Source organism: Sturnira hondurensis, unplaced genomic scaffold (assembly GCF_014824575.4).
Source record: "Sturnira hondurensis isolate 20B ecotype Veracruz unplaced genomic scaffold, ASM1482457v3 Scaffold0019216, whole genome shotgun sequence".
NCBI classification, from domain to species: Eukaryota; Metazoa; Chordata; class Mammalia; order Chiroptera; family Phyllostomidae; genus Sturnira; species Sturnira hondurensis.
Genome location: NW_028091847.1, coordinates 6,780,715 through 6,797,232, shown reverse-complemented (window position 1 = coordinate 6,797,232; position 16,518 = coordinate 6,780,715). Strand labels below are relative to the sequence as shown.

Below are 16,518 nucleotides of genomic sequence, written 5' to 3'. Positions count from 1 at the left end.
AAGCAGCTCTACCTAATACAAAGAAACAAACACAGGGAGGCTGCAGAATGAGGAGACAAAGAAACATGGCCCAAATGAGAGAACAGATCAAAACTCCAGAAAAAGAACTCAACAAAATTGAGATAAGCAATCTATCTGGTGTAGAGTTCAAAACACTGTTTATAAGAATGCGCAGGTAAATTAGTGAGGACCTCAACAGCATAAAAAAGATCCAGTCAGAAACAAAGGATACACTCATAGAAATGAAGAACAATTTACAGGAAAAGACCAATAGGGTTGATGAAGCCAAGAATCAAAGCAATGATTTGGGGCATAGGAAAGCAAAAAATGACCAATCAGAACAAAAGTGAGTACTGTATAAGCAGCCTCTGGGACAACTTCAAGAGACCTAACATTCATATCATAGGGGTGCCAGAAGGAGAAGAGAAAGAACCAGAAATTGGAAATCAATTTGAAATGATAACGAAAGGAAACTTCCCTAATTTGGTGAAGTTTCCTAGACATGCAAGTCCGAGAAGCACAGAGTCCCAAACAAGATGGATGCAAAGAGGCCCACTCCAAGACACATCATAATTCAAATGCCAAAAGTTAAAGATAAAGAGAGAACCTTAAAAGTAGCAAGAGAAAAGAAGTTAGTTGTCGACAGGGGTGTTCCCATAAGGCCATCAGCTGGTTTCTCAAAAGAAACTTCACAGACTAGAAGGGATTGGCAGGAAATATTCAAAGTCATGAAAAGCAGGGACTTACAGCCAAGATTGCCCTACCCAGCAAAGATACCACTTAGAACCAAAGGGCGGATAAAGAACTCCCCAGACAAGAGAAAACTAAAGGAGTTCATCGTCACCAAATCATTATTATATGAAACATTAAAGGGACTTATTTTTTAAAAAGATCAAAACAACGAACCATAAAATGTCAATAAATGCATATTTATTGTCATTTTTAGATTCAATTGTCTCTCAAAATGCATATTTTTAGATTCAGTTGTCTATCAACAATTGAATCTAAAAAAAATGAGGCAAATAAGAAGAGCAGAGACAGAATCAAGGATACTGAGAGTGTTTTGATGGTTGCCGGATGTGAGGGATGTGTGGGGCAATGGGTGAAGAGGTGAGGGGATTAAGAAACACAAATAAGTAGTTACAGAACAGCCATGGGGATGTAAAGTATAGTATAGGAAATAGAGTAACTAAAGAACTTATACTCACGACCCATCAACATGAACAATGGTGGGAGGATTGCCTGAGGGAGAGGGGGGTCCTGGGTAAAGGGCTGGAAGAGGGAAAAATCAGGAAAACTCTAAGAGCATAATCAATAAAATATAATTTAAGAAAAAGACCAGGAAATGATAGGTGGATTTGCCTGAACCCAAATAAAATCTATATCAAAAAGAAATTTTTTTAAATCGAAAAGGACAGATCAAGGTTCGGTAATATTAGGGAGAAAGGAGAGGATAGGATGCAAAATAAGAAGTGTAGTCATCACAATGCACTTAAACAAAATATCTAAAATCTCAATATCAGCAAGTCTCTTTGTAGCTCTATTGTGTTTTTCAACAGTAAAATTCCATGAAAATCACTTTCCTAATTGTTAAGGGCCCAATCTTCGCACAATACAAACTGAACTCTCTGGAGACTCGGTAGTTATTTGCTTTGTCTGTGGTTTTAATATCTTACAAAAATACATTTTTGATTAAGTCAGTAAATTACAATGGGGAGAGAGATTTCAATTTCAAAGCACACTCAAACACTGCATTTACTGGGTAGTTATCCTCAAGTACATGGTTTCTAAAGCATGACCTCAATCTTCAAGATTCAGCATCCAATTAAAGGATTTTAAAACAATAAAAACAGATGAGTCTGTTTCACAAGCACTGTGGGAGAGAATGAGAATACACCTGAAATTGTGTTAGAAGTGCAGAGACTTTTTTACCAGTCAATGGTATTTTACATGGTAACTAAGAGGTTAGTGATATGCTAAATTAGTAATGAGAAATGTTTATTTTGTGTGATCACTTGCTACAAAAGTGGTACAATAAATTAATCAACCATTATTCTCAATGGTATAGTCATAATACCCTCTCAATGTATAGCTGTACATAGTATAGGCATTTTGAACAAAATTCTTAAACCATTATTGAATGAATAACAAAAAAAATTTATCCCCAGAAGGGGATACTTAAAAGGTGATATTTATCACCTTTTAAAAAGGTGACTCAAAGTAAGAAATATAAAAATATGAAATGGTACTAAGGAAAGAATTTTTTTCAGTTACTGTTACATTTGCCTCCTCCATTTTTAAAACTTTCATGGTAAATGGCTCAGTAAGGACGGCATACAGCACCAGGGTGGAAGGAAAGGCATCTCAGAGCAGACCAGTTTGCTACAACAAGTATTTGAGGATCTACTTTGTCCCAGACATGGCAGGAATCCAGGGGACACATTCCCCCATTTGAAAGCTATATCCACCTTCCCCATCTAGCTGTATCTGTCCCACCCTACTTAGCACGTAAGTTCATATCCTGCTCCCCAACCCAGGAGTGGACAACTGGCCAAAGAGCCCGTAGTCAGGGCTGAGCCAATTCGACTCTCTCCAGAATGAAAACTAAGACACTAAGGCTGAAAGTTCTGTGAAGTTGACCATGTACATGCTGGTAAGTACGTGGGGAAAAGTGGTCCTGAGAAGGAGATGGGGAGAGCTATTGATGCTTGGGAGGGAAGAAATGGGCAGAGACAGACAGATGGGCAAGTTGGTTAAATGGAGGCAGAGACTACATACAAAGACAGCAAACAGAGACAGATGGAGAGAGAGATGACAGACAGATAGTGACCAAGAGAGCAGACAGAGACACGGGCAGACGGGGATATGGACAAAAGGCAGACAGCAACAGAGACAGATGACAGAGACCATCACTGGCAAGAAGAAATCAGCAGAAGTAGGCAGATTGGAAGACAGACAAATGGGGAAAGGAGAGGAGCAGGGATGGAGGGACATGGAATATGGAGAGAGGAGATGGGATAACACAGAGTGCAAGTACAAGGGTGTGAGCCAGGGCTGAAGAATGCGCACCAGAGAGCAAGAAAGATCGACAGGCAGACCTTGAGTGAGTGAGAGACCAAGAAAGTACAGGAGAGAGTAAGGAGACAGACTAAGACCAAGAGCCAAAGGGAGATACAAGAAAGAAAACCAGAGAATTCAAAGAGAAGGCCTCACCACAGACACATAAGAGGTAGGGATTGGAAAAGCTGGGGAGAGAATAATAGAGGTCATTCACACAAGAGGACCCACCAAATGGCCTGGCTATGTCACAACTCTAAACCTCAGTTAGAGTTGAAGCATTTCTGCATAGGAAATGCTTCATTGTCAAGAAGACCTACCACCAATCACAATGCTCCAACTCAGTGTTAGCTAGCTTACCTTACCCAGGAAATCAGGACCTGCTAGTCTTCCTCCACACCAAGCACCCCCCATTGCTGTGTGGTGGTTTTTAATGTTCTATAAAACTCACTTGTCCCTGAAATTCCTCGGGAAGAGTGCTCTACTATACTCACCCACTCCATGGACTGTTTTTTCTTAAATAAAGGTCATCAAACGTGTACTAAATTGTTTCACTTTTGTCATTTGACAGCAATAACAGAAACGTGGCACACTCAGTGAAGTCGGCCAAAGCACAATCCCTGGACATTCTAAGTAGGTGAGAAAAGTCCAAAGTGAAATTTCATCTGACTGAAGGAGAATGACTAGAATTCAGGACATCCTCTATCTTTAAAAAGTATCGGTGGATATTTCCAAAAGGTGGATTGAGCACACACACTTATTTCCTGTCTTTGAATGATGGCTGAAAAATTAAGTGGAATCTACCCAGAGCAATAAAGAGAAGGGTGTTACGAGCAGGCATGAGCTCCGTTTCTGGAAGTGAAAAGTAGATAGGAGATAAAGTGTGGCAGAAGTAGCCTCAATTTAAAACTTCCAGAGGGATCTGAGCAAAGGAGGGGGGTGAGGTCATGAAGCCAGCAGGTCCCTGGAGAGACTTAGGACATTGAAAATGCTAGCTCCTACCTGAGGCAGGAATGGGACGTGAGCAAAAACTGGTAAACTAATTGAAAGTCTACAGAGAAAAAGTCCATTCATTCTCAGACACACACCATCCTCTATACACACAGCCTGGCAGCCAAACATTAAGCCCTCAAGTAAAAACAATGCATGGGGTGCCCTGGCTGGTGTAGCTCAGTGGATTGAGCATAGGCCTGTGAACTAGACAATCACAGTTCGATTCCCAGTCAGGGCACATGCCTGGGTTGCAGGCCAGTTCCTGGCAGGGGCCAGTTCCCAGCAGGGGGTGCATGAGAAGCAACCATACATTGATGTTTCTCTTCCTCTCTCCTCCCCTTCCCCTCTAAAAGATAAATAAATAAAATATTTTAAAAAGAAAAAAGAAAAAAAATGCATGGGGTTGTCTTGAAAGCAGTTGTCCCCAAACTGCAATGTCAATCACAAGTGCCTGGAGGGCTGGCAAAACACAGACAACTGAGCCCCAGCCCCGCGGTTTCAGGTTTATTAGGTATGAGGTAGGGCCCTGAAAACGTGCCTTCCTAATGAGTTCCTAGAGATTTTATTGCTAGAAATTAACCAAAGTCAATTTACCTAATCTCCTTAAACCTCAGTTTCTACACTTGTAAAATGGGAGTACTAAAAGTACCCTCAGAATAGAGTCATAGTGAAGATTAAAAGAGATGATGCACGGAAAACCTTGGGTGTGCTACCAGGCATGCAGGTGAGAAAGCCTATGTAATTTGTCCAAGGTCATGATGATAACCAATAACTGTAATTGGTGCTTAGAACTAGTATTAGCTGGCTTCCAGAGTCTCTGACAAACTCCCAGTTTACTTATGGGCTGACCTGACTTCTGAGGTCATGAAGTACCTGAATGCACACCCCCTCACCAAGTTCACCCTTGTGACTGGAACTGGTCTGGACAAAAGGTTGAGAAAGCACTTCATCCAGAGAATAAGTAACTGGTTCTACCGACAGAGGCCTGGGGAGAAGGTAACGGCACACTCAGATGGGTAATTAGTGGAGTGAGGTTGACAATGGCGCGGGTGAGGAAATGGCAGTGGTGTGCTGGTGAACTGACGGGTGGTGGGAGCTCTGACTTAGAGCATTGGCCGATTTCTGAGGTATAAATACTCCCATCATGGCAGATTTCAAGTTGCCAAGATGAAATCTACAGACCAAGACTCTGGAAGAGATGTGCATAATCAGATCTTGAGGGGTGGTGCCAGCCAGCTCACTGGCCCCAGCACACCACTGAGGGAAATCTCAGGGACGGTGCAGTCACCCAGGATTGGTAAGAGTTGGCAACTTTAAGCTGCCTAACCCAAACCCAAACTCAAAGACAGGGGGCTGGAGATGTGAACAGTGTTCAAGCGAAAATAGCTAGGCTACGATGGCATTGCAGGGAGGAAACTAGGAGAATAAATACCACGACCTCCACCTCCTCCCTCCCAGCTCACAGTGGTATGCCCCACAGGCTAAAGCCAGCCAGGAACCAGAAATCATGGCAGCCTATTGACAAAATCTGTTAATATATAGATCAGCCTCCCAGGATGCAGACCAGGTTGGAAAACCAAAGGGATGCTCAACTTCACGAGCTGTAGTGGAAATGCATATTCTAACCACAATGCAGTACCACCTTACACCTGTTAGAATGACTATTACCAATGAGACAAAAACAACAAGTGTTGGAGAGGATGTGGAAAGAAGGAACCCTTGTACACTGTTGCTGGGAATGCAAACCGGCACAGCCTCTATGGAAAAGAGTACTGATGTTCCTCACAGGATTAACAATAGAACTACAACCCTGGTCGAATGTCTTAGTTAGAGCGTTGTTCTTTACATCAGAAGGTTGCAGGTTTGATCCCCAGTCCGGGCATGTATGAGAAGCAACCAATCAATGTTTCTCTCTCACATCCATGTTTCTCTCTCTCTCTCTCTCTCCTCTTTATCTCCCCCCTCTTTCCCTTCTTATTTCTCTAAAGTCAATAAATACATCCTCAAGTGAAGATTTAAAAAAAAAAGAGCAGAGCTACCATATGACCTACCAATCCTTCTTCTGAGTATTTACCTGATTTGAAAACACTTATTCATAAAGATATATTGGCCCTTATGTTCATTGCAGCACTCTTCACAATAGCCAAGACATGGAAATAACCGAAGTGTCCTTGGAAGGATGACTGGATAAAGAAGATGTGATACCTGTATACAATAGAATACCACTTGGCCACAAAAAAAAGACGAATCTTGAGAATATCATACTAAGTGAAATAAGTCAGACAGAAAAGGATAAGAACCATATGATTCTATTCCTGTGTGGGATATAAAACAGAAAACAAAAAACAAATAAATACAACAAACAAAGTCATAGACACAGATAACAGCATGGTGGCTACCAGACGAGAATGGGAGTGCCACAAGGATGAAGAGCATAAACAGTGACATATACAGTGACATATACAGTGACAGAAGACTAGACTCTGGGTGGTGAGCACACAATGGAATATGCAAGTGATGTACTATAATGCTATTCACTAATGTTACCCCAACATATTTAATCATTTTTAAAAAGAAGAAAGTGTCTCTAAGGAGGCGAACAAATGATATGTATTGTACATTGGGCCGTGCAGAAGCTCAAAACACAACCTTAATAATAGCAGCAAAGAACTCTCTTCCACTCAATCCCTACAATGCTGAGAGAAAACAAAAATAAAGAAAACAATAAACTTAAAAATCCATTTAGATGAAATAAAGATAGTCTTATCATTCAAATTAACTCCATTTCCTTCCAAGGTTGTGAAGTTCTAGTCTAAATATGCTTCCCGATTCGCTTTTCATAGAAATGAAAGTTAAGCAGGAAGTAAGTGTCAGTCAAACTTGCCAATACAGAATCATCTTCCTGGCTGGCGTAGCTCAGTGGATTGAGCACAGGCCTACGAACCACATGATCACGGTTCGATTCCCAGTCAGGGCACTTGCCTGGGTTGCAGGCCAGTTCCCAGTGGGGGACTCACAAGAGGCAACCATACATTGATGTTTCTCTCCTTCTCTCCTTCCCTTCCTCTCTAAAGATAAATAAATAAAACCTTAAAAAAAAGAATCATCTTGCGAATGCTGATTCTGGCACACTCAAAATGCCCCTGGAGGATGCCTACGCTGTTGCTTTAAGAGAAAAAGAAGATAATGAGAGGTTATTCCTCCTCTTTACAGAAGCATCTATGTCACTGCAGAACCTTTCAAAAGCTATGAGAAACAATGGTTTTGAGGCACTCTCAATTAATGATTACATTAATAATAATGGGATTGACTCAGTTAATTTCAAAACATCAGTTTTATGATGTTTTATGCAGCATAGAACTAACTGAAAAGTTGTCATTTTAATTTACATAATGAACAATCTCAGCATGAGTAAGCAAATTGATTCTGATTATTGGCATAACTTGATAATACCCAATCAAAAGAATTTTAAGCAGTTTAGTCACCAGGAGAGTAGGGCTGTTAGAGCAGAGAGCGTGAACCTGAGGGAGACGCTGAAGCTCCCTCAGACTCTGCTGAGGGAGAGCGCACATGGTCCAGAGAGACTGCGCTTGCCTAGAGAGCAACTAGAACATCAAACAATTTCCAGCGTCTGTAGTGAACCCTCACCACGGGTAAGCAACCCAAAACAGCATCCCGAAGAAGACAAAGCGACGAGATAGCCCAGAGGGATGAGACTTGTTGAAAATCTCCGAAAAAAGCTTTACACATTCTGTAACTATCCCCTTTCAATTGATGGAAGGGATCTGGTCATCCCACATCCAATCTCACAAAAAAACGCTAACAACTATAAAATCTATGAATAACTTTGAGCAAGGACTTTACAAAGGGAAAATGAGTAGCACACGCTGAGTCACGGTAAGATCTCTTAAATCTCTGGGGAAGTTTATAAAGCATGTTTGTCTTCTGCGTAGATTCTCCATGAGGGACCACGAAGGTCTCGCTTGCTTAGGAATTCCCCATCCCTAGCACAGCGTCGGGCACATAAAAGGTCCACCACGCTTATGAAACTGAACCACGAGCTAGCCTTTGCTTGGCATTTTAATTTGTCCTTGATTTTTTTATTCTTCCATGAAATCTGTGCCTTTCCTTCCGTCCTTTTGTTTTATTTCTTTCAACAAAATAAACATACAGCATTGACTTCCTAGTTCCTTCCCATTCCCAGCTCTAGTTCTTACATAATCTCTGTCCTCAGGGTTTGCTGCTTCTCAATTTAAGAAAATGAGTCTCTTACACAAACACACACACGCACACACACACACACACCATTTGCATATGCCCTTTGTACACAATTCTAACTCTGCAAGTCTTTCATGTCATTTGTCATCATGCGTGAGTTCACACTGTGAGAACATTCCAACACACAGTGGATGCTAATGCCTCCCAAAGGACAGGAGCAAGTTTTATTTTCATTTCATTTTGATCATGTGCTCACTACTAACATAACCCTAACTGACCCTGTTTCATTACTAGATTGTTTGGGCTATGTCATTATTCAAAAAAAAAAAAAGAAAAAAGAAAGGAGGAGAAAATACCAAGTGTTGGCAAGAATGTGGAGTGGCAAGAACTCTCATACACTGCTGGTGGGAATATAAATTGATACAATCCTTTGAAAATTGGCAGCCTCTAATGCAGGTAAACATACACAGTTAGGCATATATGATATATGCCCGTGTCCCAAAAGACAAGTGCAAGAATTTTTATAGCAGCATCAAGAGCAAACCCCAAAACAGAAACCTGAAACAACTCACGTGTTGTTGAAACAACCCACATGTTGTTGGAGGAGGGTCATTGAGAGGATGGCATCTGTCCGTTGATCCTCAAGCTGGACCCAGCTAATCAGAGGCTCCTCGGCCCCTGCCCTGTCCTTGGAATGCACGCTCTGCCCGCCATTCCCACAGTGAGAGTAAGTTCAAGGACACAGCCTTGAGAAAGTAAGGTGTTCTTGAGGCCATCTTGACTGATACATGAGTGAACCAAGGCCTCTATACAAACTTAAAATTCTGGTCGGCAGCGCAGAGATCTACTGATTTTTCAGCCACCCAAGGCAAGCCTTGTGTGTAAGCTCCCTTGTATATTAAACCCACTACCTATCATCCTGGAGTGGTCTGCCTCTTTCTTCGGTCTCCCCTTGTATTCTGTGTTCAGGGGCCAGTTTCATGCAAGCGCATGTCCATAACAGCATCCGGAATGGATAAATGCATGGATAAACCAGAATGGATACACCGCAGTGGCAACGAGAGAATAGTATATGCAATAACATGGATGAATCTCCAACTGAAAAGGAATATATGCTGCAGGTTCCCCTGTACATAATGCTCAAAAACAGACAAGAATAAACTACGTACAAGGGTCAGGAACGCAAGACAAAGTGGTAAAATCACGAAGAAATGCAAGACGTGGTCACCAGAAAATCAGGAGGTGGCTCCCTTTGGAGATCGAGGGACTGGAGTCAGGAAGAGTCCCAGGGAGCTTCTGGAGAGCTGGCAAAATTCGATTTCTTGACCTAGGTGGTGATGGCACACTATTTACTTTGTACAAAGTGTAAGCTGTATTAAATTATGTTATGTGTTTTTCTATTGTGGGTATTAAATAACTTTTTAAAGGTTAAAAAGGGGGAGAAGAATCAAGACAAGATAACTTATCAGATTACAAAAAAAAAAGATTTCCAGGAGGAAAAGGAGGTAGGTTAGGTCAGTTTCATTCCACAGGGCAGACCTAAAAATCTGGAAGATGGCAGATTTTGGTGAGACCAAACCATAACAACAACAGTCAGAAAAGGATGGGGTGGGGAGGGAGAGAAGAGAAAAGAAAAGAAAAGAGAAGAAAAAACAAAAACTATTTCACAACTATGATTTCTTGAAAACAGAACATCCCTTGTAAGACAATGAGTGACCCATCATGGAAGCTCTTCGAGCATAACCACCAGGAGGAATGTTCTGGAGAAGATTCAAACACTGGACAAGGGATTGTAAAGAATGTCCCTTCAGACCTAAAGTTCTGTGACTCCCTTTCTCACCAGTTACAGGCGTGGCCACGTTAAGAGAGGAAAAACACAAAAGGAAACCGTGGTCCAAATATCCTAAATGTATAAAGCAGACATTCACTTTTCAGAAAGGGTTTGTTTCAATAAAGAAACTAAAGTATGTTTTAAATATTTCTTTCCAAGCCATGAGCTATCTAACCAAAAATAAAAGGGAGGGAAGAATGAGGGGGAAAAAAAGAAAAAGAAAAGAAGAAGAAGAAAAAGAAGAGAAAAAAAGGAAAAGAAAGAAAAAAGAAAAGAAAAAAAAAGAATGAGGGATGTCAAAGAAATGTTAACTGAAGCTCCATCATAAATGACAAGCTGGCGTTGAAGGAAAAAATGAAGCTAGAAATTCAGTTTACCCACACTTTCCTCAGATGCATCTATTTTTAATGATATATTAATAAAGTAGATGGATTTCATAAAAATTATGGAGTTTGGGGTTTATCGCTTTATGCTAAATCACAAGGCTTCCTCCTCTCAATTCCCTAGCTATTAGCCAATAGATTAAACATTTTGACACTTTCGGAGAAAGACAGCTGAGCCTGGGCTGAAAGTTATCTTAGAACCTATTACAAGAAAAAACAAGCTCTGTTGAGGGGATCATAATCCAGATTATCATCTATTCCTCTTCCAAAGCGGGAATGGATTTTAACCACGTTTCTGGTTTATAAACATTACTGTGGCTCGACGCATCTCTGAGGAGACACAACATTTCCAGGGGCTCTCATCCTGTTTGCTAATTATATCAACAACCTGAACCAACTTAACACTATGCAAAACACAGCTGATTTAGCAATCTGGAAACTATACACGTACATAAATCCAGACCCAAATGTGCTGCGTTTCACTCCTACGAATGTGCATGGCATTCTTACTGGCACCTACAATTGTTTGGTATAGATTTCTAAACACTAAAAACTATGTTCTGCTTGAATGGGACCATTTGGGGTCATATCTTTGTAGTTTCCTGGCACTAAGGTCTGTGAGCCTTCCTAAGGCACGTCTCCTATTTGCTTCAGCAAGCATTCTGGGAGTGCCTGCAGACTTAAACAACCACCAAAAAATATTCTGGAGCAGCTCTTTCCAACCGTGAATACGAAGAGAACCAGGCTGACTTCACCTATGTGGCAATGAAGTCAACAGAAGGATTTGACATGATGGCCAATATGACCATAAGCAAAATCAAATAAAATCTGGCCCGTTAATGATTCCTGCCAACTACTTCCACCCATGCAAATAAGAGACAATGATCCAATACTTCCTTCAAATAGCATTCAGACTGTATCAAAGAAAGTCAAACTAGATTTTAGTTCCATCAAGACCAGTGAACACTTTAAAAGTGTTTTTCTGGCCCTGGCTGGTGTAGCTCAGTGGATTGAGCACAGGCCTTCGAACCACACAATCGCGGTTCGATTCCCAGTCAGGGCACATGCCTGGGTTGCAGGCCAGTTCCCGGCAGGGGCCAGTTCCCAGCAAGGGATGCATGAGAAGCAACCATACATTGATGTTTCTCTTCCTCTCTCCTTCCCTTCCCCTCTAAAGATAAATAAATAAATATTTTTTAAAAATAAAAAAATAAAAGTGTTTTTCTCAAATCCAGTGTGAGGCCTAAGTAAGAACAGCAGCCGGGAAACATTGCGGAATAGGAGCAAGATCTTTGCACTGAGATTCACTAGAAAGTAACTTCCTCGGGGCAAAGAGGTTGCTTTTTTCTCACTCCACTCCCAGCGTTCAATAAGTCTGCTCAATAAATCTTTGTGAAATGAATGAACCGGTCGCAACTGCTGCCTAGTCCCTGGGCTGCCTTTAACTGCTATTTCGAACTCTCCCTAACAGTAGGTAAGTTATTTAACTGGAGGGTTCTTAATTCTCCACTGAATTGGAAAAACTGCACCTCCTTTGCTGGCTCGTGAGGATCAAAGGGGATACTTTATGAAAAGGTGACTTAATATTTTATAACAGGCACGCAAATGTTATTCTGCCTGTGCCTTCAACCAAACCACCAACCACGGTAAAACGGCTGCCCTCCCTTGAAACGGAATTAGCTTCTCCTTTGCCCTCGTATTCTGCTGGGATGTGGTAGTGTGGCTGTTGGCCAAAATGGATGTTGTTCTTGTTGTTATAACATTTTATTTCATCTCCACTGGGAAATTGTGCCTCTCTAGAGAAAATAACAGTAATCCAAGGAAGGTTGTTTCCTTCCGTGCCGTAAGGAGCATGTCACTGGGGTCAGGGGACTTAGGGACTCATCAGCTGTGCCCTCAACTATTTGAGGAAAACCAGGACTTCAGTTTTGTCATCTATACAATGACGGGGAAGGAGGACAGACTCGATGTAAGGTCTGTTTTGTCCTACAGTTCTGCAGTGTTCCAGACACCAGATATTCAAATGCCCTCAAAGTCAGTTCTCTCATCTACTAGCATATAGTAAGAATAGTTTTCGGGGGTTTTTTAAGAATGATGAAAACGGTTCCACAAGCTAAGTCACAATGTCTGAGAGACAGTGATGCCACAGGAACGATGAATGTTATCCTCTAAAGAACATCTGCTTCAGGCTGTAGGCCTGCCGTCTGAATGTCCCTTAATATACTTAGGACTCAATTTTCTGATCTGTAAGAGAGAAACAAAAATACTGCATAAAACCACTGGGAGAAAATACCTAATAAAGTGATCAAAATGTAGTGCTATTTAAAGGTACAATGCTATTTAAAATACTGTATTGTCAAAGAAAAGGTTGGTGGATTTTAGGAGGAGAAAATCAATATTTTTAAATAGACTTGTTCCATCACAGTAAAATAATACAATGCATGTAGATATTGTGATGTTTCTAAGAGTTCACATTTTTTTCTAATTGTTTTCAAGAAATATCATGAAACAGAAAACTAAAAACTTGCATCTACATTTCGGGATCAGAATCTTTTCTTCTGAAATAATACACAATTTTAAAAGTGTGTCCACTTCTCCCAACATGTTTTGCTTGTGTTTTTGATGCTGTCTGGTTGGTTGGTTAATTGAAGTTAAGCTGTTGGAAGTGGTGCCGAAATTAAAGTGCCAGTACTAAAAATATTCCCAGCTAGTTGTTCTGCTGACGTCCTACACATGCCTACTAAGGGGAAGTGGCTCTAAGATCAGCTCAGCTAGAAGGTATTCTGCCTTCTAAGCTCCAGAATTTCTTTTAGTTATGGTGTCAGCTTGAGAATTTTTTTTATCTTTATCTTACTGTTGTATTAGCTCCTACCAAGCCCAAGGAACGTTGTGACTGTTACCTGTAAGATTCTCTTACTGCTCCCTCCATTCAAACACACAACATGGTAGACATTAGATACAGATTCCCTGTCTCACTTACAGGACTCTGCTTCTTCACCAAGAAATGAAATTGTCATTGATATTTATGAGAAAGTTGATGTCACTGGCAAAGGTCCCCCAAATCTGCAACACTGCCTCTGTATCACCTAAAAGACCAGTGACAATAGCAATCACAGCACATTAACTCTTAAATAGTGGTTTTATTTAAAAATCTATAAATACCTCCGGCTTTTTTATGACAGAACAGTTCATTGTGGCTGTTCATGTAGTAATTACCATCCCCTTGCAACCTCAGGTAATGGCTATGACCTTGCTCTCTAAAAGCCACCTGAGTTTGAGCAAGGTAGACTTGAAAGGAAAGGTGACTAACTAGAAACTCTTTATTAGTCTTATTTTTAAGAGGCACATGATAAATGATCATTTCTAAGGAGTATTTAATGTATGATGATTTGCTACCCTAGTTAAGTTCTTTATTACAAGATATACTTAAATCACTTTTTAATTAAGATAGCATAAGTCACTTTTCATGCTCTTCCCCTAACTCCCTAACTAAATCCAAACAGAAGCCCATAGTTTTAACACAAACTTCTAAGGCAGTGAAGCCAAGATATTTACACATTTTTAAAAACCCATTTCCTGAGTTAGCTCTTCCCGTCTTCCTAATGAACGTCATCTGTCTCTGGAAGGAGAAGGGTCCAGGAGTCCGCTTCTCAGGAGCTGGCTGCCTTTCCTGCTAGGCGTCTGACGAACGGGTGTGCCCTGCGCCTCCCCATTGCCCGGCTCCTGTTCGCTCTGCAAGCGTTCTGCCAGGGCGCTCCGCTGAGAGTCCTGAGGGCATCTGAAACGAATCCCGTTCCAGCCCTGCTCCTAGGACTCTTGCCCCACCCCCATCCTTCGTGCTACTGTCCATCTTAAGGCCGCGGGGAAAGAGAAGGGCGGGGAGCGTTGGTTTATTGGATAACGAAGATTTACAGGCTTGGCGAGTTTGGGAATTTATAGGTGAAGAAGATACATGGGCATAAAATACAGTTGTGTTTGGGAGAGAGGAGCTATGACAAATACGTACCTGTAACCGCTTAGCCAGATCTGCACCTGTGCCCTCTACTTCCCACCTGAGCCTAGAAAATTCTGCACCTCATGGCCTTAACTTAACCTCCGAAGGGTGAAGAGGTGGAATCGGGCAGCCTGCAGCGCACGCCCCTCGATCCGCGCGTTCCTACCCCTCGGACTTTTCGGCTGCAGGGATGGAAGGTGGAGGCGGGCGGCCGGAGCTGTGGGTCTCCACAGCTGGCTCCCGGAGGGAAGGCGACGCTGCAAGCGGCAGCAGTCCCAGCGCCCTGACAGCCTTCGTGGAGGGGTGGGCTGTACTGATGGGGAACACGCGGCGTCCAGCTTCCCATCACTTTCCCAGTACTTTGCTCATCCCCTGCCACGCTCTCTGGAGAGGAGACCAAGAAGGTGGGAGAAGGGCCCACCTGGCGTCCCCAGGAGAACTCTCCTCTTGCGTTGGGGGCCCATCAGACTGCGCCCCGCCCTGCCCACCTTTCCCAGCCGCCCGGAGGCAGCCCGGGCGCCCGCGCCGCGGCTCCCGGCACAGCTCCGGGTTCTGCTGCATCTGCTGGCGCGAGAGGCGTCTGCACTAAAGACACGGATGAAGAGCCTGGGTAACTGAAACCCGATTGCACCTCTTACCATTGGACCGCCGGACAATATTCTCCAGAAACGTGTTCTGCGGGGCCACCAGTCCTCTCCTGCCCCCGGCCATGGTCATCCTCCCGGCAGCTCAGGGTCTGGTGGCGTCCCGGCGCAGCTTCTCACGGCAGCAGAAAGCCGGGCACGGGGCCGGTGCGCGATCGCGGCTTGGAGCGCCTCATGCGCCCCACGGGATCCGGGCGGGCAGGGGCGGCGGATCCCTCCCGCTGCCACCCTCCAGCCCTCTTCGCGCCTCCCTCCTTGCGGCCCGCCTCGCAGTGCACTCGCGTGGGGCTCGCCTCGCCGCAGCCGACGCCGGGTGGGCGGAGGGAGCGGCCGAGCCTGGGTCCGCGGCGCCCCCTATCGGGCATGTCTTCCCCCCACCCCCCGCAGGCTTGCTGGAGACCGCGCCGGGGTCCCGCGGCGGCAAGGAGGCAGCAAGGCAGCGACCTGCGGTGGGCCAAGGCTGGATTGGCAACGCCACCCTCTGGGCACATCCGGTACTTGCGTTCAGTGTGCCTCGGACTGGGTAGAGAACGGGGCCAGAGTGAGCAGCTTTGGTAGCGGATTCACTTCCAAAAAAAATCACCGCGAGTCTTGGGGTAGCGTGATAATGTAGCGGTAACTCTCTTCCTTTGCTCTGTTTCAGGCCAGAGCCCCTGGGACTTCTGATGCTCTTGGAACACCCTCCTTCTCCCTCCCCCTAGGGCTTCTTAGCCTCATTTGTGAAGGTGCCCCACCTTGATTGCGAAGCCACAGTTGTACCAGTAATTAACGAGGTTGTGTTGTAGGAGGTCAGACTTGCAGAGTGACTAACTGATTGAGCTCCAGAAGAGCTGTTTTGCGTTGTTTTTAAAGGTAACCAAAAGTCACATGCAAGGCTGTGGACGTTTGATAAATTTTGCTGGCCGGCTGACCTGATTTCCACGCTTATCTAATGGGGATTTTTCCCAAAAAAGCCAAGAAAAGATATGAACATATACATAACTTTTTTAGCTGAAGCACACGCTGTTATGATCAATAAGGTTAGGGGTCAGTAATAAACTGTGTGACAAACATCCGAAGGATGGTCTTGTTCTCTGAGGGCAAAAGCTTGGGGTAGAGGGTAGGGTGGGGTGGGCAGCTTCCCAAACATTTAACAATGAATAACTTCCCTGTTGACTTGAAGGGCAGTCCACACTGCAAGGATGAGGTGCTGGTCCTCACGCCTGCCCCTGGTATACCAAAGACTTCCATACTCTGAAGGGTTTTGGGTAGGAGCTCAGATGACCCTCCTTTGTCCACTGATTTGGGGACACTTCTACCTGTACATATTCTTTACCTCTCCCTTTACTATGTGCCCTCTTGGGCTACTATATGGCCAGAGACTAAGTCTATTCCCACAAAAGGAGTGACTTGATAGTT

At 43.4% G+C, this 16,518-nt stretch overlaps 1 protein-coding gene across 1 annotated transcript in view; it reads right to left on the bottom strand.

The window, feature by feature from the left end:
- KCNH1 (potassium voltage-gated channel subfamily H member 1) overlaps positions 1 to 15,325 on the bottom strand; it is a 320,423-nt gene extending 305,098 nt beyond the window's left edge. Inside the window, exon 1 of the mRNA XM_037027620.1 lies at positions 15,115 to 15,325. Within this exon, the coding sequence (XP_036883515.1) occupies positions 15,115 to 15,193 (79 nt within the window). The 5' untranslated portion in view covers positions 15,194 to 15,325. The remainder of the gene's footprint in view (positions 1 to 15,114) is intronic.
- Positions 15,326 to 16,518: the final 1,193 nt, after the last annotated feature.